The following is a 27,381-nucleotide window of genomic DNA, read 5'->3' as shown; positions in this document are numbered from 1 at the left end:
CTTCAAAATGTTATCTTGACCAGGAGAAGGGGATTTTAAAGATCTTGACCTTTACATGCCTCGGTGCAGGCATTTCATAAAGATTAGTTCTATAAACAGACAGTATGCTCTATAGTTCTACAAACAAACATTCATACAGATTAATTCTATAAAGAAACTAAACAGAGACCTAGAAAAAGAAGCGAACTGTATGTTTGTGATGAAAATGGAAATAGAATGAAACTGTATTCTTGGAGTGGAATGTTAAAAGGAGGCAAAAGAATCAAGAGTGCTTTTGTACAGCAATAAAAAGTAGTGAACACCTGAGATTTGACTTCTCTGTGACCTAAAGAAATTGTGCACTGGTGATTTTTTTTCCATCATTTCTGTTCAAGAATTTTTGAGAATAAAGTGCAGTAGAATAATACTGCCAAACTTCTGTGGTTAATCCTTATCATTTTGAACAGTGCCCATTCTTAAATTCAGAAGAACTAGTGCCAGAGTACCTCTAGAAGATACGAGGCAGCATCATACAGATAGCAATGGTGAATGTAATTCCCTATTGGTTATGAAAAAATTAGTTCTGTGATACCTATACAGATAAATATAATCAAAGTTGTGCAGGGAAAGAAGCGTATACTAAAATATTGATTTACTTATCCCATATTTCAGATGGGATTATACACTGGGAATTCTGTCAGCATTATGTATTAAACAGATTTACTAAATTTAATTTAGGCCTCTGAACTTGCAATTCCTTTAGAAAGCATTTGAGAACTTGCAATAGAATTGGAACTGTAGTGGGTGCCAAGGTCTCAATAAACACTCATAACCTAATTGTTCATAGCATTAATCATGAATAAGCTTCATGCAGTTTACTATGTCTTGTTCTCTAAAAGGGAAAAATGTTCATCAGTTTATCTTAATGCAACTCTGACATGATTAAAAAATTATAAAATATAATGTTAATCATAGCTTGTCAAGGAGATGGCAGGTAAAGGATATATAATATGAAAGAGATGGTTACAATCTACTGCAGTTACATAAAGTGTTTCACACATTAAAACACATTTGCTCTGTAAATACAAAGCACTGTAGATTATGATTGGATTTACCACTCTGACTCAAGCTTAATGGTCTGGATGTCCTAATGAAAACAGTGAGATCAGTTTGGAGCCAGGTGCCAAGCACAAATAAGGGTATTATACTCTCAAATATTGATTTGGAAAGAGAGGTTTTTCAATGATGCCTTCTCCAGAAGTTTAAACCCTGATATCTAGAAAATATGGTTTGTTTTGGTTTTTTCACAAGTGCTTAAGTTTTTCCCTGGACAACTACAAACTTGCCTCCTCAGATTGTGAAATGGCATCTCACAGTATTATTTAAGTGGTGATTTGGGGTTAGTACATACCCCCACTGGATCTCAAGTTACAACCTAATTTTACACTGCTGCAGAAGCAGCCAGGAAGTGTAAGGCTGCGGCTGTCTCTGTCAGAAAACTGTGCACAATAGAACTAACTCTTGCCACTTAAATCTATATGAAAAAGGAGTTTGTGTGCGGCTATGTCAGAGTCAAGCTTCCTTTTTAAAAGCACAATGAATCTCTGGTCTCAGTAGTCACAGCAAAGACTTGAAACACTTCTTGTGGTTGAAGTTAACTAGATTCTTCCCTTGTTCTTCCCTGCCTCCCCCCCGCCTTTGAAATTTCACCAGTGATAGCACTTAAATGTAATTGGTTAGCTAATTTTTAAGGACTACCAGAGAGGCTAAGGAAGGGGGAACAGAGTTCATACTACTTCCCTTTGTCTCATATTAATTAGAGCACTGAAAATGATCTTCAGTGTACCCTTCTGTGCTGGGCATTGGCATGTTGATTTTTACCATGACAGGCAAAAAGAAAATTGTATTTCCGGTACTCAGCAAGAAATGTCTATGACTATGCCGTAAACCAATGATACATATTCTAGCTTGAAACTAATGTTCAAATTTCAAGAAGTGCTCTGTTACAAAAATTATTAAAGTTGCCAGTATTTCATCTTTCTCTATATTTTGATCTGTGGGGGTAAGTGTGGTGTCAAATCCTTAATAGACCAAACTGTCCTCTCTTTAGTACCTTCTCCCCTTTTATTTGAATGGTGATCTCAGTGCTTACACAATTCTAAAAAGAGAGAAGCAAACAAGCCAAAGGAAAAATAAAATTTAAAGAAAACGCCAAGAAGTAGATGCCGTCTGCCAATTAACTTGTGATAGTCCCAAGTATATGATTATCTTTTCTGTACTGTAGTGAAGATCTGTCGGTGGCTTCACATCAGTATTAGTGATGAAGTGCGGATCTTGGTGAATGTATTTAATGTGTAATACTTGAGGGTTTATTAGAGTTGCTGCCTGGAAGTAAGTGAAAAAGAAGAGAAGCTTGACTTTAGAAGTTTTGGGGGGGGGGGCAGGGTGTGTGTGGGGGAGGAGGTCTCAGCCCAAATCTGTCTTTTAATTTGTCACTTGCAGTCTAGGAAGGTGTTTTGGGCACTGTTAGCACCTTGTTGTCTTTCTCCATTTGCTTAAACTTTTTCAGGACTATCTACATGAAATTTAATAGGAGTTCACCTGTAGATACCAGTTTTCTTTTTTTTTTTAAAGAGAAATGTATTTTGTAGTAATTCTGGAAAAGGAATTTTATCTGGATCGTCTTCTAAAACATGTGGCTCATTTGCAGGGAGAATTTGAAATGAACAAACAGCTGAGAGACCTTCAGACTAGATGTGTCTGTGCAAAAGGAGGAGGAGAGCTCTATAGACCATCTAAATTGAGTTGATTGTCTCTTGTGCTAGGTTTAAAAATTATTAAGTTTGTCAGTTCAGGGCAATTACTGCTTGACTCAGTGGCACAAAGAAACATTGTTTTCTTTTGTATTTCAGTTTCTAGCTGTTGCTTGTTTTGCTATGAAAATCCCAATTCAAAGAAGAAGGGGAAAATGAATCCTGACTAAACTGTGGCAAAAGAGCTGGAACAAGTACTTGACAGCAATTATAGCATATCAAGGCTATACTTTTCAATTCAGAAGCAATGACAAAAGGGAATTTTTCCTTACTACTTTTGTGCCGTCTTTTAAGTTTAAAACATGGAATAAGCTGCTGTCAACCAGCTTTAAAGACTATTTCTTTTAAAGATTTAAGGAGGACATTCCTTTAACCTGAATCCAGGTCACAAGACCCATAAGAGGAACTTTGATTTTAAAGGTTTGCCAAATGATTGACCAAGACATTTTTTGGGGTCTAATCTACATAGTACTTGAGGGAATTTGCTAGCAGTGTAGTATGCTGGTGCCACATATCACCTGCACACTAGTCAGTAACCCTGTGTGTTACAGACTTCATCATCTGGAATAACCATGATAATCACAAGCACACCATTCCAAAGAAATTAGAAAGCTCTTTATACTCTAAAATTCATCAGTTGCTTTCCTTAACATTGCAATTGTTAAGGTTCTTTGAAGATGATGTATAATGTATTGGTATATGATACTACCTACGTGCATCTATTTGACTTGATGTTGTAAACTTAGTTTTTTTCATGTATGGAAAATACAGTTTAGTAGAGGACACAGTTAAATTCACCAACACAATTTTGGGGTATTTTTTATCCTTTTGGCCTTCAAAAGGCCAACAAGATGTTTGAATTTAACAATCATTCCTAAAAAAAACCCCAATAAATTGTGCCTACTTTCCTGTCATAGCTTTTTTCTTTTGAGGGTATGAATTAAGTTCACAAGTACAAAAGTCTAGTATAGTTACCTCAATGCAGTTTATGACTTAAATATCTGTAAGGTGACTTTCCTTTCTTCTCCTTCCAGTTTTCATTAAACAAGCTGACAGAGGAAAATTATTGGACTGGTGAAACGATTTGTCTGACATCCAATCAATATATATGAAAAGGCAGAGATAAATGATTGTTTTGTTATAATTTGCCTTATAGACACTAGCTCATCAAATGATGCTCTGTAATCACTGCTTCTCAAGGAACACGGCTACATTTTGGCTGTGGTTATGTGACACAAAGTCATCTGCCTTCCATACTTGTAGTGGAGTGGTATCTGGGAGAATCTGTCCTCCTTCTAAGAAAAAGAAAGTAAAAAACGAAACCACATTTCTAGGAGTGACATTTTGTTCTGCCAACCTGTGTGAAAGTTCTGCTGTCTACAAGCTGGAAACAAACTCTTTTTTTAGGCAATCTTAACTAAAAGGCCTGCAGATGATATTGAAATGTGAATAGTAAGACTTGCCAGGAAATTCAATGGAAAAACAAACTAGTTTTAATGCTCAAATTAAAAAAAATAATCAAGATATACTGATAATGCAATTTAAAAATATTCTAAAAACATGGTGACAGTCTTGCTTTTGTTATTTGACAGTTAATTGACTCTTAAAAGAGTTTTATATTTTTATATTTTAAAATGATAGTTAAAGTAATTTCAGGTTACCCTATTACTTCTGTTTTACACGCTGATTAATTGGATAGCATGTATGTGTTTTGTAAACTTTCGTCAATGTCTATGAGGCTACTGATGCTTCTAGTTGCTCTTTGCATTGTTGTTCCATGCCAGCTTACAAAAGGTGAGACTGATCCTGAAGCACAGTGAGTACTGGTCTATAAATTGGGGAAGGAATAGTCCAGAGGGTGAGTTGCAGATACTGAAAGGATGCTGATTCCCTTGTCCTCCCAGGTCTGCTTTCCTGCTCTTTTGAGGAAAGGCTATTCTGGTTATTGAATACTTTGAGTCACTCTTCAGGGATTTTTTAGTTCAGAGGGTAATCTAATTTTAATATTGTCACGCAAAAATTAAAAGAAGCCTCTAAATAAATAGCATGTTAGTTTATTTGTTTTTTCAATACGTTTTGTTCCCAGCTTTTACTAAAGCAATTATACTGGGAAGAAATCCAAACTTCACGTGCTTCAGAAAGAAGAGTGAAAGCTGTGAGCTGTTAACAGTTCTAGAGGGCTGACATTTTAATTAGCTGCAATTAATCAGTAAGTTAAGCAAGTTGCTAACATACTGCCACTTCAGTATGGTATTTAAATGACTTTTTTTCCCCAGTTTATACAACTATCAACTTTTTTTAAAGTTTGTAACAAACTGTGATACAGACCATGTTTTCATCTGTTTTTTTTTCTGAGGAATCTGAAGTTTTACATGGAAGTTATAAGACCCTGAGCATTTCTTGGCAATGTCATATACTCATATTTTTCATTTCCTATCTGTTTTATTTAGTGGATAATAATTACACATCTCAGAAATGCTAATAAGTATACCAATAAAAAGATGGAGTCTTGGCTATAATTTTAGCCTGCTGGCATAGTTCAGTTCAGACCTATCATTTGAGGGAAGCTTAATGTCACAGTTGTAAGAACTAAGTTCAGGAGCTAAATCCCCATTTTGAGGTCCTTTAATGATAATCCTTTAGGGTAGCTGTCTGTCTGAATGCCTGGATGAAGAACAGTTTATGTTTTCAAATATTTTTTGATCAACTGATACAAACAAAAGGGAAAAGTGAGAAGGAAGGGAATTGATTGGTTGTAAAACCTGAATATACCACGCAGGGATTTTTTTTTTTTGCATTTATTTATTTTTAGCAAAGACTCTTAAAGGCATATTGAAGGATAGATTCTTTCAATAGTTTAAGTGTATTTCATACATTTTCATAGACCATCTGGATGATAAATCTATTGTAAAGGAAGTGAGCTCACTACTAGTGATTTCTGTCAGCAGCAAATCTGATTTTAGCAAAAGCATCATGGATTTTGGAAAAATGTATTCTGAAAATATAACTGAAGCAAAAAAATTAAGACTCGGTAATTAGAATGAATATCAAAAATTGAAAACATTTGGAAATGCCAAATGTAACCTTATACAGAAAGTCTTCCTCTATGTGGAACATCATTTCTTAATCCAGTCCAAGTCCTCTGTCATAATTTCTCTCAATTGAACAATACACAGTGAAGCTTTTAACTATTTTAAAGATGTAGGTTTACTGCTTAAGAAAGTACAGGAAAAATTAAATTAAACATGTGCAGAAAAACTTCCTGTAAGTTAGAGCATATCATATGAATGCAGTGATGAATTAATGGCAACAAAATAGACAAGCTAAGTGGGTTTTTCTCCTCTGGAAAATACGAGGAACAATGATTTCTTTCTGCTTTTCTAGTTTCAAATATAATTGACAAATTAAAAAGTGGAATTTCTGGTAACACTTCTAAAACAAAGCATACAATTTAAGTTAATCTCTGCTTTAAGTCCTGTTCTTCTGTTACCTGTGGTAATGGAGGGCTAGGGAAGTGTGTATGCTTGCTCTCTTAGCATGGTTGCTAAAGATCCCCTCCTTTCTCCTCAAAGACTGTATTTTTTGAGGGGCTTTTGATCATACAGACAAAAGTAGAATTGAGAATTGTTGTGTGCTGCGTAAATACATCATGAATCTGCATAATGGAATTTAGCATTTTTTAATTTTTCTCAATGAGAAAGAAATTTTTAGGGAGTTGCTTCATATACATCTGAAAGTTAAAGCTGTGTGCGTGTAAGACTTTTTGGGTTGATACTTGAAACTTTTTTTGTCTACGATAAAATGAGAAAGTATTGTTTTGTTCACAAACAGGATTTTCAACTTGCATATCTATCCTTTGATAATGTTAATTAAGTTTTTGTCATTTATATGATTTTGAAAAACAGAGACTGTAATTTTAAAAGTTTAGTTTGATTTGCTTCTTTTAACCCAGACATCAACAAAACGAAAGAAATTCAGCAAATACTTTTGGCTGAATCCAAACATCGGTTTTCAGCAAATTAAATTAATTTTTTCATAAAAGTTCCCAATGTGCATATGTGAGTTCCTGCTGAAATATGTATAAAAGTTGTCCTTGGGATAAATATTTAGTTTTGTTCTGTAGGTGATGAGTTGTCCTTTTGAACAGAAAATATTTTAAACTAATTATTTGAGAATCTGTTCAGTTCATGGCTGAAGGTGATTTTTTGAGTCTCCACCTCTGCCTCTCCTTGATTCCACAGCATATACTGACTGGAAATTTCAGTCGGCTTTAGTACAGGAAATTTACTCAAGTTTGTGTCAGGGATTTGAAAAATAGTTGGCATTAATTAGACTCCTGTTATTCAGAAATAGGTGAATCAATGGCAAGGGAGGAGGAGGGCTGTGTAGAGCTGTGCTCACAGCGGGTCAAGCATTAAGTTCAGTAACGGTGAATATATGCAGCAGTATATGTAGTATTGAAACAGTTTTCAGAAGAGTAATGTGTCTGATTTGCCAAAAGAAAATGTGAAAAGGAGAAGAGCATTGAGATTCAAAGTGTTACTTTGGGTGTGGTAGAAAAAAATGTATCCTGTTTTAAGTAAAGCAGAAGGACTTAGGTAGACCAATTCCAAGAACGGGAGGTAACTTGAGTTTCCGTTGTTTATCTGCCATAACTGCACCTTGCTATATCTTGTTAGTACAGTTCCCTGGGCTTATATTTCTTGTCTTGAGGATAATTCTAGTATCTCTGAATTTGTGGGGGTGCCTGTTTTTTTTATTAAACCAGGTCATTATTTGCATACTCAGCTTCAGTTTCATATTAAACTCACGTATTTTTCATTTTTCAATAATTCATATTAAATTCATGTATTTTATAATGTATAGATCCTAGTGGACCTGAAAAAGCAATAAAATACATATATACTACCTGAGGAAGTTACCTTCTTGGCCCTTAGTGTGCAAGTTCTGCTTGCTTATGAACACTCTTGTCAGCTTTACAGAAGGAAGAAGAATGGCCTTGTCACTGAATCAGGTGGCATAGTTCTTGTTCCTGGATCTGCCTCAAACTTTAACTGTAAATATTTACTATGTCCATATGTACGAACGGATTTTTTTTTTTTTTTTTTTTTTTTTCTGGTAAGGGTCTTACAGGCTAACTCTAAATTTGCTGGGAGCAGTGACAGCTCATGTATTCTTTCTCTGTAGGATATGCATCATGGAGTAGCGCTTCTAGTGCAAAAGTGACTACGCTATTGCACACTGTTGACTCATACATAGCTAAATTCCTTTTTACATGTTATTCCATCTTCTTTGTGTAACAGCCACAAAGCCAGCTTCTAGAGCTAGGTTCGGTTGAATTCATGAAAAAAAAAGAAAATTAAAAAATTAAAGAACTCCTATTAATAGATTTGTTACATGGCACATCCTGTGCCATGTATTCGTTTTCCTGTGATGGTATGCGGTAAATGACACATAGTTATAATACGTTTTAGAATGAAGAAAAAAAGAGGGGGAGGGAAAAGTCCCATGTTAATTAGAGCTGTTAGAACCCTATCATTTTGTATGTCTGGGCTTTCTAAAACAGTACCTACGCTACTGTAGTGTTGCATTAACTTTGTGGAGCTGTTTAGTTCCTGTATATACCTTGTTAGTAACACTTCAGTTTGAGCTTTTCCAAGAGATCAGCTTGGACACATGCATTAATTATAGAAGACCCACTGGTACTAGAGACTATTAGATGCAGTTTGTATGAATTAATTTATTTAAGCACTGAAACAAACACCTTACCACTATTAGTAGATTTTTTTTTTCAGGTAATCTTGTTCCATAGTAGGTCCTTTTTATCCTAGCAGGTCATTCAGTTACTAAACCAAACTGTGAAGCCTTTTTTATGGCTGAGTTCTGTTTCTCACATGATTGCTCATTCAGTGTTTGGCTCTGATTAATGGTCTACTGCCCGTCTGTTCTAATGTTAAATGAAAAAAGCATTCTAGTGGCTGTGGCATTTGGTGATAAGTAGTTAAGACTAAATAGAAGATGTACTGTGCATCCCTTGGCTACAGAGTTACGATTAGATTGAGCTCAGCCTGCAGAATGCTACTGAGGATATTGCTGCTCTGCCGTAGTGATAGAGCAACTCACATCAAAACAGCATGTGTTGCTGCTTATCTTGCATTGTACACTGCGGCATTCTAAATACACCGGACATACTAAATAGTATGGTCTTTTTTTTTTCTTCCTTTTTTTTCCCCTAGACTTATAAGAGTGGGAAAGGGGGTAGAACGAGTCTTGCTGCCTGCCAAGCCATTGTAGTACTTGCAGCAAGTGTTAAAAGCCATAGATTTTTTTTAAAATATTCTATTTATTTTTGTGAAGAGTTTGTTCAAGCTTTCAGACAATTTACTTTTCAGAGTTCATATGCTTCACCCTTCTGCTGAAACACAACAATGCCACTGGTTAACCTCATGACGTATTTGAAAGCAATCACTTTCCACACACACACTGTATTTTTACTCTGCAATGTATGTTGGAAATTCAGAGGCTGCATTTTTAATGTTTCAAATGGATGAAAAATGTGAGGGAAACACTACTCTAATGTTTCATAAAGCACAGGCTATAAGGTTTAGGAATTAATTATTGATTGAGAGAATGCACATATTTAAGATAAAGCACAGTGTCTTGATTCCAAATAACCAAAATGGAATGAGTGATACAAAAGTTATCAGAAGCAGAGGTGGATTGTTTCAACTGTTAGATGTATAATGCACCTTTTCTGCCAGGACACAACTGCCAACAGCAAGGGCCAGGTTGAAATTTAAAGCGATATCTAGTAAAATGCCTAGATACCTGCAAGAATTAATCTCAGGAGCACTGAGCTCATTTTTTCTTCTTGCAAATTAATTGACTCAGCAAACAATATTTTATTAAACAAATAACATAAGGGCTAATTCCTTAAGTATAGCAATAATAATTTTGCAGTCCTCTTTGGCAAGGCAACAGCTAGGCCAGCTGACTGTTCCCCACTCCTGAACTAAAACCTTCCTTACTTTGGGAACTGTGGACTCCTGCAATTCAACAAGGCCCAGTTCAAGTTGCCAGAGCTTTGGTGCTGTGACCTGGGGCTTCTGCCACTCTGCCAGATGCTGTTTCTTGCTCCACTTGCTATGCTGCTTCATTCTTCTGCTCACCACCACTACTGCTCTTCTCATCTTTTAGCTGCCCTGCCTCACCACTGTGTCTTTTGCTAGCTGTTTCTGTTGATTAGCTTTTAAGAAGAGCACGTGAAGCACTGCTATGCCCTTAATGTATACAGAATACTGGTAATCAGCTTCTCCTACTTCATGGACTCTTAAAAAAATCTTGTGCCATTTTTTTCCTTGCAGTCTGACACAGAAGTTATGATCTCAGATTAGCATGAAGAGTCAGTCCAGGTGTGGTTACTCTATGGAAATCTGGAAATTATGTCTAATGCAGTTAAGCTGTATTTCACAGGGGTTTTTTTCATATTGATATGCATTTCTTTTTACATAAATTCTTCTCAAATTTACGTAAAATAAGTACATTTCAGAGGTTGCCATTTGTCCCTCTCATCTCCTCTTCTCTCCAGGAAATGCTCTTACTTTATCTACCTCCTACCCAGTATGGGATTTCTTTTTGTTGAGGGATGGGGGAACACATCACTGCTGTAAGTGTAGATCTCGTTTCTATGTCAGCAACAGGTTCTTTTCATTTTTATCTCACATGAATGCTAAGCAAACCATACTCTAAAGATCCAACTACAGTACAATATGAATGTAGCCTTTTAAATTTTTTGAGCAGCATATTCTTCTCTCTCTGTTTTTTTGTTCTTGTGGTTGGTTTTTTTTGTCAGTTCTGGATGCAAGCAGGCAGTCAAATAACAAAATCTAAAGTTATATATTTTTCTCCCTTTTTCTCCCAACCTGTGCTATTTGTATAAAGCCATTCATGAAAAGAGAAGCAATTTAGTTCATATTTCTCCTGCCAGCCATCATGTTACTGTAGCAGCAATCCAGGAAGGACAAGGCCTCATATTTGTTCCCACTAACATTTCTATACCACTTGCTGAGGACTACATGGTGCTTGAAAAGAAAACCTGTATATGCTACTGGCATCTAAAGGGTAATAAAACAGTAGAAATTTGAGTTCTTTCTACCAGAAAACTGGAGTGAATTTTGGATTGTTTGTTTTCTGTAGTAGTTTGATATTGAAACAGTAATATTTTTTTTTATGTATTTATAAAGAAATTATTTATTCTTGCTAAAAATGTATTGTTCAGGATTTCCTTGACAGGGTTTTTATTTTTCCCAATTGCATAAGTAAGATTTGATTATAGCTGTGTCTGTAATGCTAAGGGAAAGCCTTTTATATTGCCTCAGACTTTGACAGAGTTATGTGATAAATAATTAAAAGTATTGTAAATCTTACTGCAATGGCTTTCCAAACTGTTACAAGGTAGAGTAGCAAAAAAAAATAAATAGGTATTTTTGATCCTTTTTCCATTGGTGTAAAATCAATTAAATTGCTTTCCTATAAATAAGACTCATGAAGTTGTACAACTAGTGGGATACTCTGAGAAGTTTGGGAAAAGTAGAACAGACTTGTAATGAATACGTTTCAGCTTCTGATACAAGTTTTATTGACTCTGAGGAAAAATATAATTCCAGCAACTTATCCCCAGTCCTCCTCCTATTTCTCATATAGTTCATAGAAATTGAAGATTGGGATCAACCTCAATAGATGGCCAAAGTTGTATTGATCATCTCCCTGAGGCACAGTATCATTTCTTTCTTGACTATTTATGGATTCCACAGTTCCCTGGATTGCCTATCCCATTGTTTCACTATTCAGACGGTTACAAAAATGTTCTTATTTTGTATCTGAAAAGCCATGACATATATATATACATTTTTTACTACTTGGATAGTCTCATTTGATATGAAGGCAATTACTTTCATGTGAGGCATATGCAGTTTTAATTTTCTCTCTCCATAACAAATTGGCAAAGAAAATTCCTTCATACATTTATTGAATTAAAGTTTTTGTACTTTTTACTGGAAATTAATATAAACATGCAAAACCACAAAAGGCATTTGTTCAAAGCAAGCAGAAAGGAGAAAGTGATTTGATAAAACAACTTCCTTTATCCCCTTTTTTTGCCAAGGACTAGTCTGTACTAGTCCCTGATTTTACTCTTGAACTAATTTTAGATAAAAAATGTTCACATACATGTCTTCTACAGATTTCAAAATACAAAATTTCCAAACACGATGAGGACTCCACCAAGAGTAGATACTCCACGAGAAGCTGAGACATTTACTGTCCAAAAAAAAAAATAAAATAAAATAAAATAAAATCTCTTTTGTGCATTTATCAAATCACCTCTCTGTTCAAGATAATTTAACCAGTATTTTAGCAGATGTGCTGCACCTCACTCTCCTGTCTGTGAGGATAAGGAAAAATAAGGAACAAAATCATTTTGTTTGAACTCAAATGGAAATTCACTCCCCAAAAAAGCAGAATGTGGCGGCAATTTGAATTGATCATCTGTTATACTTATCAATCAAAATAATATGAAGTCCATCTCCACAGCACAAGATGGCAAACTTGTATACAGCTGTGCATTAGGGAAATTCAGAAATGATGTGAAAGATACTACTGATTGCTTTAAACAGTTTTTGCTCTCTGACTTGGCTAGTTGCACTCTGACTCCCCTATCAGGGAGCATAAAAGGTTATTGTGTAGAAGTTTATGGGGCAAGAAGGTGGAAGATGATGTCTGACTCAGTGTTTTTATTCAGCTGATGATCTTTATTTCCCCTTCTTACACTTTTTCTTTGAAGCTGATAGGTGACTGCACTCATTTTGAATTTGTGTTCCTCTGTCTACCCTTGCTAAGAAGCACAATCACTCCCCCTGCCATGGGACTCCAGTTCTGTATTGAAATATTGCTCTAGGATAAGATTAGATATCTATTCTCCCCCTGAGAACTTTCATGAGAGAGGATAGGCTCTGAGTTTACATGTGATGTGCACAGACAATGTTGTACTAGATTATGGATGGAATATTTATGGGTAGTAGAAAAAATTCATAATATACTTTAAAAAAATGGCAGAATTAATCTTATCCAAAATAGTAAGATGCACTGTAAATAAGAAGACTTACTTATTTGTAGGTTCACGTATTAAAATAAACTCCTTTTATTTAGTAAAGAATATAGCACATGGAGAATTCTTATTCCCTGTTACAAATGTTACTGGATTAAAGGATGCTTGAATTAAAGGGTGTGCTTAAATACTTTTGCGAATTATAGTCTTGACTTGGTGTGACTGTGAAGTCGTGCCTGAGTAAACTAATAGCAGTGAGTATAAACAGTAAATAATACAGATTTGTACACAGTTCTTCCCCACAGACACTGAGTGGCTTATGCTCTTTATCCACTTAGTTTCCTGTGTTAAGGTATCAAGCAATTGCTTAACTTCCTTTAACTTATATGGCAAAGCCAATCTTTTTTACCATGCCTATTGAATTATAAATAATGTTCATTTGAATTATAAAAACAAACCCCCAAAACAAAACCCCAAAGACCCTGAAACCAGAACCTGTTCCAATGTCTTTTGTTGTTCATAATTTTAAGCAAGGTCCGCTATCCATTGCATGCGGAAGTAGTGCAGAACTCCTGTTGCATGTTCAAACTGATTTACAGCTGATATATTTTGCCAACAATACCCCTGTTATCATACCTGGCAACTGTACCAACATTGCTGATCCAGAGACGTTATTCTGCTGTTAAACATTTGTACTGAGTATACAGAATGGTTTTTTATTTTCTTGTCTCACCCTAATCCTCTTCATTTCATGCCATCTGTTGAACAAGAGGGTTTATTCTCCTTCTGCTGTATCGGTATTTAATATAAGCAGAAGATGCTTTAACTGAGGTGTTCTTGAACTATCAGTTATCACAAGTTGTCAAGCATGAAACTTAAACCTTTAAGGCTAGGTATAGAGTGTTTTGTTTCCTAGGAGACAGTAACATCCTTGAGTGGGGCTAAAAAAGCCTTATAGAGCATCTGATATTTGGCCAAGCCAGTACTTTATCTGAATGGCTAGAATATCTTACTTTACCATTTTTTTATCTGAATATCTATGGAGAAGCATTTTGTGATGGTGCATTAAAACCCTTACAATATAAGCAATGTAGAGATGTCAACTCCAAAAACGTCATAGTGTTTGAAAGAAAAAATCTACCCTATTTTCAAAATGTTGCTTACATTGAGTACTGAGTTAAAAATCAGTGTAATAACTCTCTTAAGCACAAAGGTTAGATAGCACTGTATGAATTAAACAGTGCTGTTAGGGTTCCCACGCAATGCAGCATTCTGATGGGATTTTTGGGCCCAGGTTGAATATATGTGTCATTCTTGTGCTTTTGGGTTCTTCCCCTCCTTTCCCTCCTCCTTGAAAAATCAAAATGCAAGTAACTGAACTAAAACTTCTGATTGTCCTTGGTTTCTGGGGTTATTTATGCTGCAGTTGTAAATTAGCCTCAGAGAGGGTCAGTATCTGGTCTTAGTGATGGCTTGGTTTTATCCATCACATTTGGTTGAGCCCCCTTTTAAACCCCAAAAGGCCAAAAATTCACCATCTGGCTTTTTCACTCTCTCGGTTCCCTTTATAGCCCTGATGCACTTTCTGAATTGCTATTTTGCCTTCAGGCAGAACAAATGGTATAGGAGGGCTTATATGTGTCTATTGGTGGGTACAGGATATTAAACTCCTCCATGCTCTTTTTCACCAGAATTTTACTATTCCTGCATTGTGAAGTTTCCCTTTGTCACCCTGGCATTTTAGGTAAACTTTTGGGTAGTCCAGCTCCAAACCAGTGTGCAGTGATGGCAATTTCTGTCAGTCATCTAGGAAAGCAAATCAGTGATGGAAGAGAGTTTGAATGTGCTTATGATAATTTGTGATGCTAAGGAGACTCATATATGGCAGTTTTCTGCACAAAGGGAACCCTTCAGGCCTACTGATTATCCAAAAGTTGTACTTAATTTTTTTTAATACTTACCTTCTAAGCTCTCTATTTCTTTCCTCCCAAGGTCACTCATAAGAAATGGTCTCTTTACCTGAGCTGTTTTAGAGAAATTGGCTAACTGCTTTCAGCTGGATCTGATAGATGACCACCTGATCCCCAGCTAACGGGGAGGAGCTGCAGGGTGAGAGAGCAAGCAAGCTGGGAGAAATATTTAGGGGATTCATAAAAGCTCACAAGCTCTTGTTAATGCTCTACGTGTATATTTTAATACAGTGTTAGGAAAGAGTCATGCTTCGCAATTTCTAGTGCACCTCATGGCCCAACTTACTATGTAAGTGCAAAAGCAATTTATAGACTGCAATTGGTCAAATACTTCTGCAGCACGATGTGAGAAAGTTCAGCCCGTTCCTGAGTTGCTCTAGCTAGCAACTCATGATATCTACTCTTTGGCTTATGCTAGTGATAGTGCTCCATATTCAGTGAGGAAAGGTGGAAGAGTACTTTAAAAGTACTTGTCTTCAGTTTCTTTAGCAGGAGACAATGTGAAGAAACTGTAGTGCTGTAAAAAATATTCATCTCCTGAATAGCCAAATGGACTTCTCTAAGAAAAGCAAAGCAAAGAATCCACCTTTCTTCATACAAGGTGAATAGCTGGAATATACAGAAAATTATATTGCAAAAACATCGATTAGCAGTAGTATGTCTTATCATATAGGTCATTTATTCTGGAATTTCCATTATATTAGTAACTACCTGGATAAATCTCTTATTAAAAGCAAATTAAAATAGTTACTTTGGGTCTACTCTAGAATATATGGTGAAAGAGAGGGGCTAAAATTTCTATGTCTTGGGGGTTGAATTACATTAGCTTATTGTTACTGTATTATGAAACAGATTTTATATAATTGTACTATTGAATTTGAGTAGTACTCTGACTCATCAGCTGCTCCTTTAATATTATAGTTCTTCCCCATATTTAGTATGAAATCATGAAGACTCACATAGAAGCTTAGTCTCAGATTTTATATTATGTTAGTGTGTTACGTGCATTTGGCAATGTTTGAAAATAAAAATTACAAGATACCTGTTAGTAATGAAATACCGTACACAGTTTTTCACAATACAAACTTAACTTGTTTCCTTTGTGAGTAACATTATTTTCATTAAGAATTTAAATGAAATTGTAATTATATGGACAAAGTTTGGAATAAAAAAAATGATTATTTTATCTGCAAAAGAATTCTAAAATTGAGTAACTATAGCATCTTTAATTGCATATTCTATGTTTTTAATGTTTGGTGCGCATGCAATATGAAGTAGAGCATTGACAGAGGCTCATGGGCTTTAAGGATACTGGATGTTTCTCTCAGCTGGTAGTTGCTTTCCTCTTCATCCTCTCCTGCAGCTGCTCCTGATTAGCTGAGGATCAGGTGGCCTTGGTCACTTATCAAATCCAGCTGGGAAGTTGATTAATTTCTCTAAAACAGCTCAGGTAAAAGGAGATATTTTCTTACGAGTGGGCCTGGAGGGAGAGGGACAGAGAGGTTATAAGCTGATCAATTAGCTGTAGAGGAAAATGTATCTTCTTGAGAACCTGAGTAGGCATGAAGGGCTTAGAAACTCTGACGAGTTCATCCTCTGCAAGAATGAGAAGAAAAAAGATAGTTGAGAAGAAGTGAAGGCTTTTATGTTCTGATTTTCTTTGAAGTGTTTTTGTTTGTTCTCTGTGCTCTGAGTGGAAGAGATAGAGGTATAGTTGCCTAAGGTAGGTACTAAGCTAAGCCAAGTGACTGATGATGAGAACTAACTTGGGAATAAAAAGCTGAAACAGAAAGCCTGTGCTTTGTCAGGGAACAAGCAGATGGTTTCTTTAGGGAACCAAAGTGACCAGTTTCTGAAACCAAATCAGCAGTGCTGAGATATTAGAAGCACTGAGTACATCTGCCTGGTCCCTTGGAGTGCAAGGGTGTTCAAGGAGCCCAGAACAAAACGTTTGGTTTCCTTACCACTTCTTCTGGAAAGTTAGACACTCTAAACTTATTCAATGTTAAAGTTGGTTTTGGAAAAGGTGGTGGGGGGGAGGAGGGGTGCTCTGACTGCTAAAATGTAAAGTAACTGAGTAATTGGGTTCCTCATATCAATCAAAAGGAGTATTGCTGGAACTGATCCATTTGTTCATAACTTTGCTATGAAAGCTTGATTCTGATGCAAAAAGGTCTTAGCGTAATTTACAATTCAATTTTTTATGCATAAAATGGCTTTAAGCTGATTGTGTCTCTGGAAAGAAGGAAAGCTAGATGAACTGGGTGAATTCAGAGGGCCTTCCGAGTCCTGTTATTTGTACCTACTCTGTATTTTTGTATTGGAAATAATAGGAATGTCGCTAAGGATTGCAAGAAGTTCCTTAGAGATGTTCCAGACACGGTGTACTAATTGAAGTTCAGTCTAACTTATTTTTATCTTTGTAGTCCATTTTGTGCTGTCAGTTTGAGGCAAATAATTGTTTTGTTTCATTGTAGGGAAAGGTGAACATGGAAAACCATACCCTCTTACAGAGGAAGACCATGATGATTCTGCTTATAGGGAAAATGGCTTCAACATATTTGTTAGCAACAATATAGCACTGGAACGATCCCTGCCAGACATCCGACATCCTAAGTACGTAAATTGTTTCCTGGACTATTTCATTTTAAGTTTTTATCTTTGTATATCTCTAAATAACCTGTTTTCCCAGAAGGTCAAATATGAACCCTCAGCCAACAAAAAGTGACTATTTCATTAAATAGGAAGTGGAAAATTTATCACTGTTGTTGAATCATTTGCTCTATCTGTCTTCTAAACTGACCTCTGATCTTATTAGTAACACATTAAGACTACAGAAGACCTCTTTTAATTGCAGAATGATTTTCATGGCATTTCTGAGCAGTGATTTGTTAGGCAGTGATAAATAACATTTCACATAGGTTTTCAGGTTCTCAGTTGGTAATAGCTGCAAATCTTTGGGCTGGGGGGCAGGGCGACAAGTTGCCTAAAATTTTTGGCTAAACATATGGACCAGTGTTTTCCAAAATGTTTCTTTTGTTTTTTGTTACATAAAAAGTGAAAGCAGCCCAATAGTTACAGCTTACAGGTGCTGATACTACAGCTGATTTACGCAGTATAGAATTAAGTAAAAACAGAATGAGCAATGATGAAATGCATATGAAGAATTTGGGGGGGGTTGGATGATGGTATTGTTCCTTAGTAGTAGTAATATCCTACAGAGAAATAGCATAAAGATTATTCTGGAAAATAACCACTAAGCTAAAAATGGTCACGCAGTTCTCGGTGAACATAACTTTCTTTTCATGTTCTGTAATTTTGGGCTCCCTCATACAAAGAGTAAAGCTTTCTATGTGTAACAAGAAAGGGCATGTATGCCTTTCTAGGCTTCAGGCTTTAGTCCTCTAGAGTCATTCTGAGCTCTGAAGGAAGGGGTGATTTATTTGTCTCTTTATGTGGTGGTTTTCCCTCTCTTAATTGGGTGTTATGCAAGTAGTGTATGGGGGAAAGGTACAGGAGTGTGACAAAACTACTTGTCTCCATGACTAGGTTTGTATTTTTCTGCAGGTACAATTCCCTTTATTATATGATGTTTCAGGTTAAGATACCTACTCACTTCTTAACCTATACAATTTTGCTGTGTGAATTAGTTTGAAATGCTTCAGGGAACTGAACAGAACTTGAGAGCTTGACAGAAGTTCTTGGGGGTGGAGGGGTGAAGAGAAATATCATGGTAATTAACACTTCTTGTTCCATCAAATGTGGAACTGTCCTTTTCAAAGAATGAACAGTATATAAATGTTTGCACAGTAAGATTTAAAAAAAAATAATTCACAGTGGAGGAATTAACAAAAAATTTTTTTTTTTTTTTAAATCTTTTGTTGGAGGCATTTCTTATTTAATTGCCATGTTGCATTGTTTTGAGAAAACACTCTTTATTTGTTAATTTGTGTGTATTAGTATTGTTTGCATAGAATTAAGTCAAAAGAAAGAACTTTTTTAACAACCTCTACGTTTTATATACTTGCTTTGCCTTCTAATTTGCCAAGTTACCTGAAATTATTCATAGCAAGAGTATTTCCAAGAAGTTTGAGTTCTAACGTACAGCTGTACACCGTCAAACCTGTGTTAAATTACACTGTTGGCATAATAAATATGCTCATCAAGCATCCTTCTCTATTAGCAAAACTGCAGAGGACAATTACTAAATACAAAAGGAAGCTGACATGTTTATCCTCCCTTCGTGTCTTTTGTAACTTGGTCTTCTGGCAACTTTTTTCTCACCCGCTACTGTCTGCACAGTCAATGACGTTTCCATGCATGTCCCCGGAAGCAATGTGAGCAATGTGTTGTCAGAAGTGACATATTAAGAACAAGTCAGTGCTACACCAGCCTTTCTCTGCCCCCCTTCCCCCTGCACAAGTCCTTTAGTGACTTTCACCTAAGTGTCTCGTTTAGGAAGCTTGTGTCCTTAGGTATCTGCATCATTTTCATGTTCCCATTCAGCTAGGTTCCTAGGGCGTTCAGTGAAGTCTTTCTATGGTGGATGTTTTGGTAGTGTCCTGAGTAAATTGATTTGGGTCGTGTCCTTCTAACCATCCTTATGTTAAGCTCTCGTAACACAAGTAGTCCATTAGTTAATTGACTGTATCACATTATCTAAATGTAAAGATAAAAAATGTTCTTGTGCTAACTTTACGTACTAAGTAGTACACTGATTAAGGTGACAAAGCTGGGCCCTATACTTTTGATGGTTACACCCTGAAGCAAGTCTATGTCTAGAACTTCCAAGACATGCAGAAGTCTGACAATGCTTTCTGACTTACTGGCAGAAACAAACCTGTCTCTCAGCTGCTGTGTGTTAAATATGATGCAGGCCAATCTCAGACTGCACTTCACTTTTGGAAATGTGTCCTCTCTTCAGAAGCATGTGTGAAATGTGAAATAGTTCATGCCTCTTAAGGTTGCTTTCAGAGAAACTCATTGGAAAACTATATAACTTGTACACCAGGAAGGGGTGTTCTTACTGAAATTCGAGTAGGTAATTCAGGTGAGGTATAGCAGACAAGATCTAGTTTGGTCAGCTTCTGAGTGTTATAAAGGGCTTTTGCTTTGTGGAGTTTCTAACCACCCTTCAGCTTTTAACTTTCTTCTTTTGCATATTTGTGAGGGATACTATTATTACAGACTTTGAGTTTTTGATCTTCTGTCTCTAGTGTATACCACTTGCACAGGGGCTTGTCTGTGCTGAAGACTAATTTCCTGAAAACCTTGTTGTTATGGGTTTGTGTGGCATGGAGTTTTTTGGTAGCAGGGGAGGGGGCCGCAGGGGAGGCTCTTGTGAGAAGCTGCTGGAAGCTTCCCCAGCTCCAAGTCAGACCCGCCTCTGGCCCAGGCTGAGCCCATCAGTGCCTCTGGGATAACATATTTAAGAAGGGAAACCTGCAGTGGAGGAGGGGAGTGGGATGTGAGAGGAACACCTCTGCAGATACCGAGGTCAGTGAAGAAGGAGGGGGAGGCGGTGCGCCGGAGGAGGGGATGCCCCTGCAGCCCGTGGTGAGACAGCAGGCTGTACCCCCCCAGCCCATGGAGAGGAGTGGGGGAGCAGAGGCCCCCCAAGATGGCTGTCACTCCATGGGAAAGCCTGCGCTGGAGTAGTTGGTGACTGAAGATCAGCCCGCAGAAAGGACCCACGCCAGGGAAGTTCGTGAGGAACTGCAGCCCGTGGAAAGGACTCATGTTGGAGAAGTTCATGAAGGACTGTCTCCCGTGGGAGGGACCCCACGCTGGAGCAGGGGACGAGTGAGGAGTCCAGCCCCCGAGGAGGAAGGAGCGGCAGAGACCCGGTGTGGGGAGCTGACCCCAACCCCCATCCCCTGTTCCCCTGCGCCGCCAGGGGGAGGAGGGAGAGAGAACCGGGAGCGGGGTTGAGGCGGGAAGGAGGGAGGGTTGGGGGGAAGGTGTTCTGAGGTTTGGGTTTACTTCCCATTATCCTTGGTTTGATTTGATTGATAGTAAATTAAATTGGTTTTGTTTCTTCCCCAAGTTGAGTCTGTCTTTTGCCCGTGACCGTAAGTGGTGAGTGATCCCTCCCTGTCCTTATCTCGATCCATGAGCCTGCCTTTATATTTTCTCCTCATCCCACCATGGCCGGAGGGGGAGCGAGTGAGCAGCTGCGTGGTGCTTTGTTACCAGCTGGGCTGAAACCATGACACTTGCCTAGGATTTGTTTTAAAGAACCAAATAGAATGGTTTTATTGCCATCAGTAGAGAAAAGTCACAAAACAATTCTTCAAATACAACAAAAACTGAGTGGTGAATCCTGTAATTTGGGTCAAAAGTTATTTAAATTGAAAGAGCAGCTACAGTAGTTTCAACATTTTTCTGAAATAACTTCACTGAAAATAATTTATTCCAGAGTCTTAGACCAAAGAAATTTCAAGTCCCACTTCTAAGCGTTTGGTTCTCTGGGAAGTATACAAATAGAGCAGATAACCAAAACTTGCTCCTTTTAATCCAAATGAACTTTCTCTTTCTTGGTCTCTCTGGAAATTGGGCTCAGGATTTGCAAAATACATCTTCTGGGAGGGGGATGGATGGAACTAAACAAATGCTTAGATGATTGAGCTCTAAGAAATTCAGGTTCTCAATTTATTTATTTTTTTTTAATATTCTTGGTTTTTTCTTTTAAGTATGATATATTTAAAGCAATTCAGCAAGATGTATTCAGATTGATGCTTCTTTCCTTTTTAGGAGACGAAAATGTGTGTGCTGGAAAAATCCCTAGAGAAATGAAACAGTTAACTTCCATTTTAAGGCTGACATAACAGCTTCCCTGTGTCCTTACTATGTTTCTATTGCAGGCCTCTAATATCTCCCATGTTTTTTTCTGTCTCTCACAGCTACACTTGAAGAATATTTTTTCCATTTCTGAGTGGTCTTTGATGTCTTGTGTCCCACTCTCATGTAAAAGTCTTCTCACAGTGGGTGCTCTCAATAAGTTACATTAGCTAATTCTCTGTTCTTTGTCCAGGATCACCCCCAGCTTTAAGCTAAAAAACCAAACAATTTTTTTTTTCTTTAATTCCAAATAAAAATCTGAAACAGGATTATCATCTAGGTTCACTGGGTTTCAGGACTGCTTTAGTGAAAGTAGGAGTTCTTGTCACCTGAAGTGGAAGGCAACATTATGAGTTTTGGGTAGTGTTAAGGGAGAAGCAGCTGCTGCCTGAGCGTTCACGCACTGATCAAGGAGTTGCACATGCCCCACCCGAGACTTTAGTTGCTATGACTGGAGTCCCTTTGCAGTGGGCGACTCCAGTGAGCGGATGGGTGCCCCTTTTGACTCCTCACACACAGGCTCGCCCTCAGGCACTTATTCTTCCCTCAGGCTTGACCCTAGGTTCCCTGAAGCACAATCTCTAATCAAGACCTTCAATATAAAAAGCGTAATTCATTCTATCTTTGAGCTGGGTGCTTCCGGAGGGGAAGCCCTAACGCTAAAATCCCTGGGCAGTTAGACCCTTGCAATCTAAGTTCTGACCCCTCAAATCATCGTCTGTCTGGTCCAATAGTAATATTTGGGTCTGGGGTCACCTTCTCTCTCACTGGGTCTTTTTCTCGTCTCTAGGTGGGTTCTTTCTTTTTCCTGTTTTTTAGGCTAGTGGTTACTATGTCTCCTTTTTCTGGCTCAAACTGGCTCTGGGGCTTTCTGAATCTTCTTATTCCTCCAATCAGAGAATAGGTCAACATTAAGCAAGAGCATTAAGCAAGCTACGAGTTCTGCTTTATCATGAATGACTGCTTTTAAGCAGCTAAACAAAGTCCTTAAAACCCTCGAAAACATACTAATAGCCTCACTAACCTATATACGTTCCTGTGCTATTGTAGCCTCACAATCTTATCCTGTTATTGCCACATGTTGTTTACATCTTATTTGGGTGGGGTCTGTGTGCTCCTGTAGCTCCGCTTTGCTACCTTCCACAACAGTAGTATTGAGAGTTGGCAATAGAATTGCAATTTAAGATTTACAAGTTCTGTACCAATATGAAAAATATTTCGAGACCCACAAGAATAGGGGTTTTATTTTTTCTTTTCACCTGCCCCATGCCACTTTCTGTAGTCTGGAATACAGCAAACCTACTAAAGCTCAGAAAAATGCTGGCGGTATTGTTTTCTATTGTAGAGAGACAAATGCTACTTATTTTAATTATTTAATATAGCAGTTACCATTAATTCTTCTCAACATTATTAAATATTCTGCCATTCATACCAGTTTTATTCAAACAAACAAAACTCAATCTGATTTTAATGAGGCTTGGGGGAATGCCTGCAGTCATCTAGTCTGAACAGTGAATATAAATTTTGTGGTATATCCTGTTTCAAACTCATAAGTCCTTGTAAACTAGAGCATCCAATTTTTTAACTTTTCATTCTTGAATCAAGGAATTCAAGTTAATTCCTGATACTGATACAGTTGCGAGCATTATCATTTACAATCTTTGGGTTTGGTATGTTTGTATACCTTGATTTCAATAACAGGTCTCCTTTTATCTACAGTTTGTAGATTAATTGTTGATAACTGCTGTAGTCACAGATCAGATGCACAAATGCTTGTTGGCTTGCCTGAATAATCTATCACAAGAAATCCCATCCTTTTTAGCTTTCCCTGGGCATAGATAGATTCACTTTGTACTGATATTCTTAATGTTCATATTGTATGTTAAGGATGCCCAACCTGATTTTTGTGATGTCTGGTTTTTAGCCTGTATGGGCTGGAGTCAGTGTTTCCAAGCATTGATTGCTGGTCTTGCTGTTGCTGTGTGAAGTGGTGGCCCTTCACTGTCACTCCCAGCAGTATTCCTTTTCAGAAGTCTGAGCTATGCTCATTTTTGTTACACATTAAATTTTTCACAGGCCTCAAGAAATGCATTTTCATATTCAAAGAAATATGCATATTTAGATAAAGCCTGTGAGATCTTCTGTGTCCTGAACGCTAATGAGATTTTATTTCTTTTTAATAGTAAAAGAAGCAAATTTCACTACCCATTCTGCATAACTGAAACTCTCCAACTCTCCTTCCTTGTCAGTAGCAGAAGCTGAGAGAATGCCTGAATTCTTTCAAAATACTTGAATGCAGTGTGGTTGCTGTCCCTTGTATTTTTAAAGAGGCTAAAATGACTATGTCATGGGATTTCTTAGGGGGAGTTGTTTGGTTTTTGTTTGGCTGTGTTTTTCTGTGTCTTTGGAACAGTTGCAGAGTTACTGTTAATCCTTCATTATGTTTTAGTAAACTTTGCAGAAGGACTAGAATTACTAGACTCACAGGGGAAAGGGATATATTGTATAAATATTATAGTTATACAGTCATGCAGTAGTTCATATCTGAATACTCTAAAAATTTTCGGTTATTGCATTGAATGTATTTAATTACTTTCTTTTTGTAAATATAGTGTATTTGTCACAGTTTAAGCTATGTATATTGTCCTTAAAAATAAAATTTAAAAATCCATCTTTAATCCAGTACTCGAAGATTCCAGTGAATTCCCTCAGCGTTCTATGATCTTAAAGAGAGGCTTAGGTTGTCCTGCTTCAAGACACTAAAAGAAAAATTATTTAATCTAATTTAAGTATGCTGAACTTCACAATATTTAATAAGACTTATGGAAGTAATTAGTTGTTTAGATCAATCTTCTATTGAATTTTTGATTATATGTTGGAAGAAAGTAGGAGAATAGAAGGTTTCTTTCTAGTTCTCATTTGCTTTGGGAAATCAGAAATGCCTTCATACACACGTACATGTTGCATTGCTTAATACCGCTGTTTACTAGTGTTACCTTAACCTCATCTGGCCACAGAGCAACTGGTTAAACTCAAATTGTGCTTTTAGTGGGGTGGTGAGAAAGTTGGAGGTTATTACTCTGACCATTTTTCAAAGTGTTTTGTGTAGTTACTGAATAATGTAGTGAAGGTGGAAAGTCATGTGGTCCAAAACATTATAGGCAACGTCCCCACTTCCAAGCCTCACCAGATTGTTCTCTCTGCAGTTGCTTCAAAGGCATCCCATTTGAAGTGCAGCTCCTCAAAACAGGATCAGGAATATTTTATACTCAAGAAAACTTGTGGCCTTCTGTCTCCATCATGCCTGCTGTCAGTTCCTCTGCACAATATGTATTGATAGTAACAAATAACATGGAATAATTCCCAAGTGCTTCCTGGGCGCTTTGCTTGTCTTTTCTTATGGCAGCAACAGCTAAAATGTGGCTGAAGATTGATGGTTCCCCTTCTGTCCTTTTGGTGAGAAACGGAGTGCAGTGTTTAATAGGCCACTGAGGAGGGCCCAAGCCTGATGGGTCTGTTTACTGAAAAGAATTTGATAAAAGAAATAAGCTGTTTATACAAGTGGAGGAAAGTAGTTCTTGTACGTTTAGATGCCTTGTATGTTACTTAGAATCCAGTAAAGCCTCCCACGCTGCAAGCTGCAGTAAACATAACTGTGAAATCTAAACTTAATAGGCACAGGAATACTGAAGGATATTTACCCTCCAGCCTGTTCTGTACATCTGGGATAGCCAAGTCTGTTAGCATTTGGCAATGGTTAAAGCCAGAACTTTTAACTCAAATAATACGGTACTAAAATTGGGAAGTACATGTAACTTCACTAAGATCTGTGAGAAATGTGGAATGTTTGGGGGATCTGTACCTTTGCAGTTCGCAGGTGAAAGTGATGATGTTATACACTGTTAATTTAATAGTATTATGAAAAGCCTCAGTATACCTTCCTTTTTCTTATATATCCATTCTTGCTTCTTTTCCAATTATGTGAATTTGCATAAGATGGGATACTTCTTAAGCAAATTTCAGCTCTAATATTAAAAAAACACAGGCAGTGCCAGCTGTACATTCTCACTGGCAACAGAATTAGCTGTTATACCTTGTGTAATAAGGACAGCAAATGTGCAGCAAGGCTGGAATGAAACAGTAACTTCTTTCTATTTTGCCTGGTTTGATTATGATTAACCTTATCAAGCTCTAATTTTCTGAAGGCTGCACTGGCCACAAGATGTGGTGGCAGGCATGAGAACTTACAGATCATGCTGGCACATGTGGTCCATGAGGCCTGATGGCAGTGCTCTCACAACATTTGCTCTCACATCTACTGGGTGTGATTTTGGTGTTACAGATACTGGTCAGACCTAGGAATGTCTTGCTAGTTATTTTATCTTGTATATTGTGTATGGAAGATGATGTTGAGAGGTGTAAGCCTGGTCACATATTGCTGTGAAAGGGAGTGGAGAAGACATGTAGGTAGATCACAGAAGGACTACCATGACATAGTAAGTCCATGGGCCCTGATGGGATGTACCCATGAATGCTGAAGGAAGTGATATCATTTTGAGGCCACTCTCATAGAATCATTTAGGTTGGAAAAGACATTCAAGATCATTGAGTCCAGCCATTAACCATGCCCACTAAACCATGTCCTGAAGTGCCCTGTCCACTCGCTTTTTGACTATCTCCAGGGATGGTGACTCAACCACTTCCCTGGGTAGCCCATTCCAATGTTTAACAAACACAACCCTCTCAGTAAAGAAATTTTTCCTAATATCTAACCTAAATCTCCCTTGCCTCAACTTGAGGCCATTTCCTCTTGTCCTATCTCCAGCCACCTGACAGAAGAGACCAGCACCCACCTCACTACAACCCCCCTTCAGGTAGTTGTAGAGAGCGATAAGGTCTCCCCTCAGCCTCCTCTTTTCCAGACTGAACAGCCCCAGTTCCCTCAGCCACTCCTCATAAGACTTGTGCTCCAGGCCCCTCACCAACTTGGTTGCCCTTCTCTGGACACGCTCCAGCACCTCAATGTCTTTCCTGTCGTGAGGGGCCCAAAACTGGACACAGTACTCGAGGTGCGGCCTCACCAGTGCCGAGTACAGGGGAACAATCACCTCCCTGCTCCTGCTGGCCACACTATTTCTGATACAGGCCAGGATGCCGTTGGCCTTCTTGGCCACCTGGGCACACTGCTGGCTCATATTCAGCCGGCTGTCAACCAACACACCCAGGTCTTTCTCTGCCAGGCAGCTTTCCAGCCACTCTTCCCCAAGCCTGTAGCGCTGCATGGGGTTGCTGTGACCGAAGTGCGGGACCCGGCACTTGGCCTTGTTGAACGTCATACGATTGGCCTTGGCTCATTGATCCAGCCTGTCCAGATCTCTTTGCAGAGCCTCCCTACCCTCAAGCAGATCGACCTGCCTCCCAACTTGGTGTCGTCTGCAAACTTGCTGAGGGTGCACTCGATCCCCTCATCCAAATCATTGGTAAAGATATTAAAGAGAACTGGCCCCAATACTGAGCCCTGGAGAACACCACTTGTGACCCACCGCCAACTGGATTTCACCCCATTCACCACTACCCTCTGGGCTCGGCCATCCAGCCAGTTTTTCACCCAGTGAAGAGTGCACTTGTCCAGGCCACAAGATGCCAGCTTCTCAAGGAGTATGCCATGAGAGAC

The 27,381-nt window shown here is 37.9% G+C and overlaps 1 protein-coding gene across 1 annotated transcript in view; it reads left to right on the top strand.

Moving 5' to 3' along the window:
* GALNTL6 (polypeptide N-acetylgalactosaminyltransferase like 6) overlaps window positions 1–27,381 on the top strand; it is a 512,064-nt gene that overhangs the window by 183,271 nt on the left and 301,412 nt on the right. Inside the window, exon 3 of the mRNA XM_030018205.2 lies at window positions 17,345–17,483. Within this exon, the coding sequence (XP_029874065.1) occupies window positions 17,345–17,483 (139 nt within the window). The remainder of the gene's footprint in view (window positions 1–17,344; window positions 17,484–27,381) is intronic.

This window comes from Aquila chrysaetos, chromosome 1 (assembly GCF_900496995.4).
Source record: "Aquila chrysaetos chrysaetos chromosome 1, bAquChr1.4, whole genome shotgun sequence".
In the NCBI taxonomy this organism is placed as follows: Eukaryota; Metazoa; Chordata; class Aves; order Accipitriformes; family Accipitridae; genus Aquila; species Aquila chrysaetos.
This window is presented reverse-complemented; position numbering and strand designations above follow the sequence as displayed.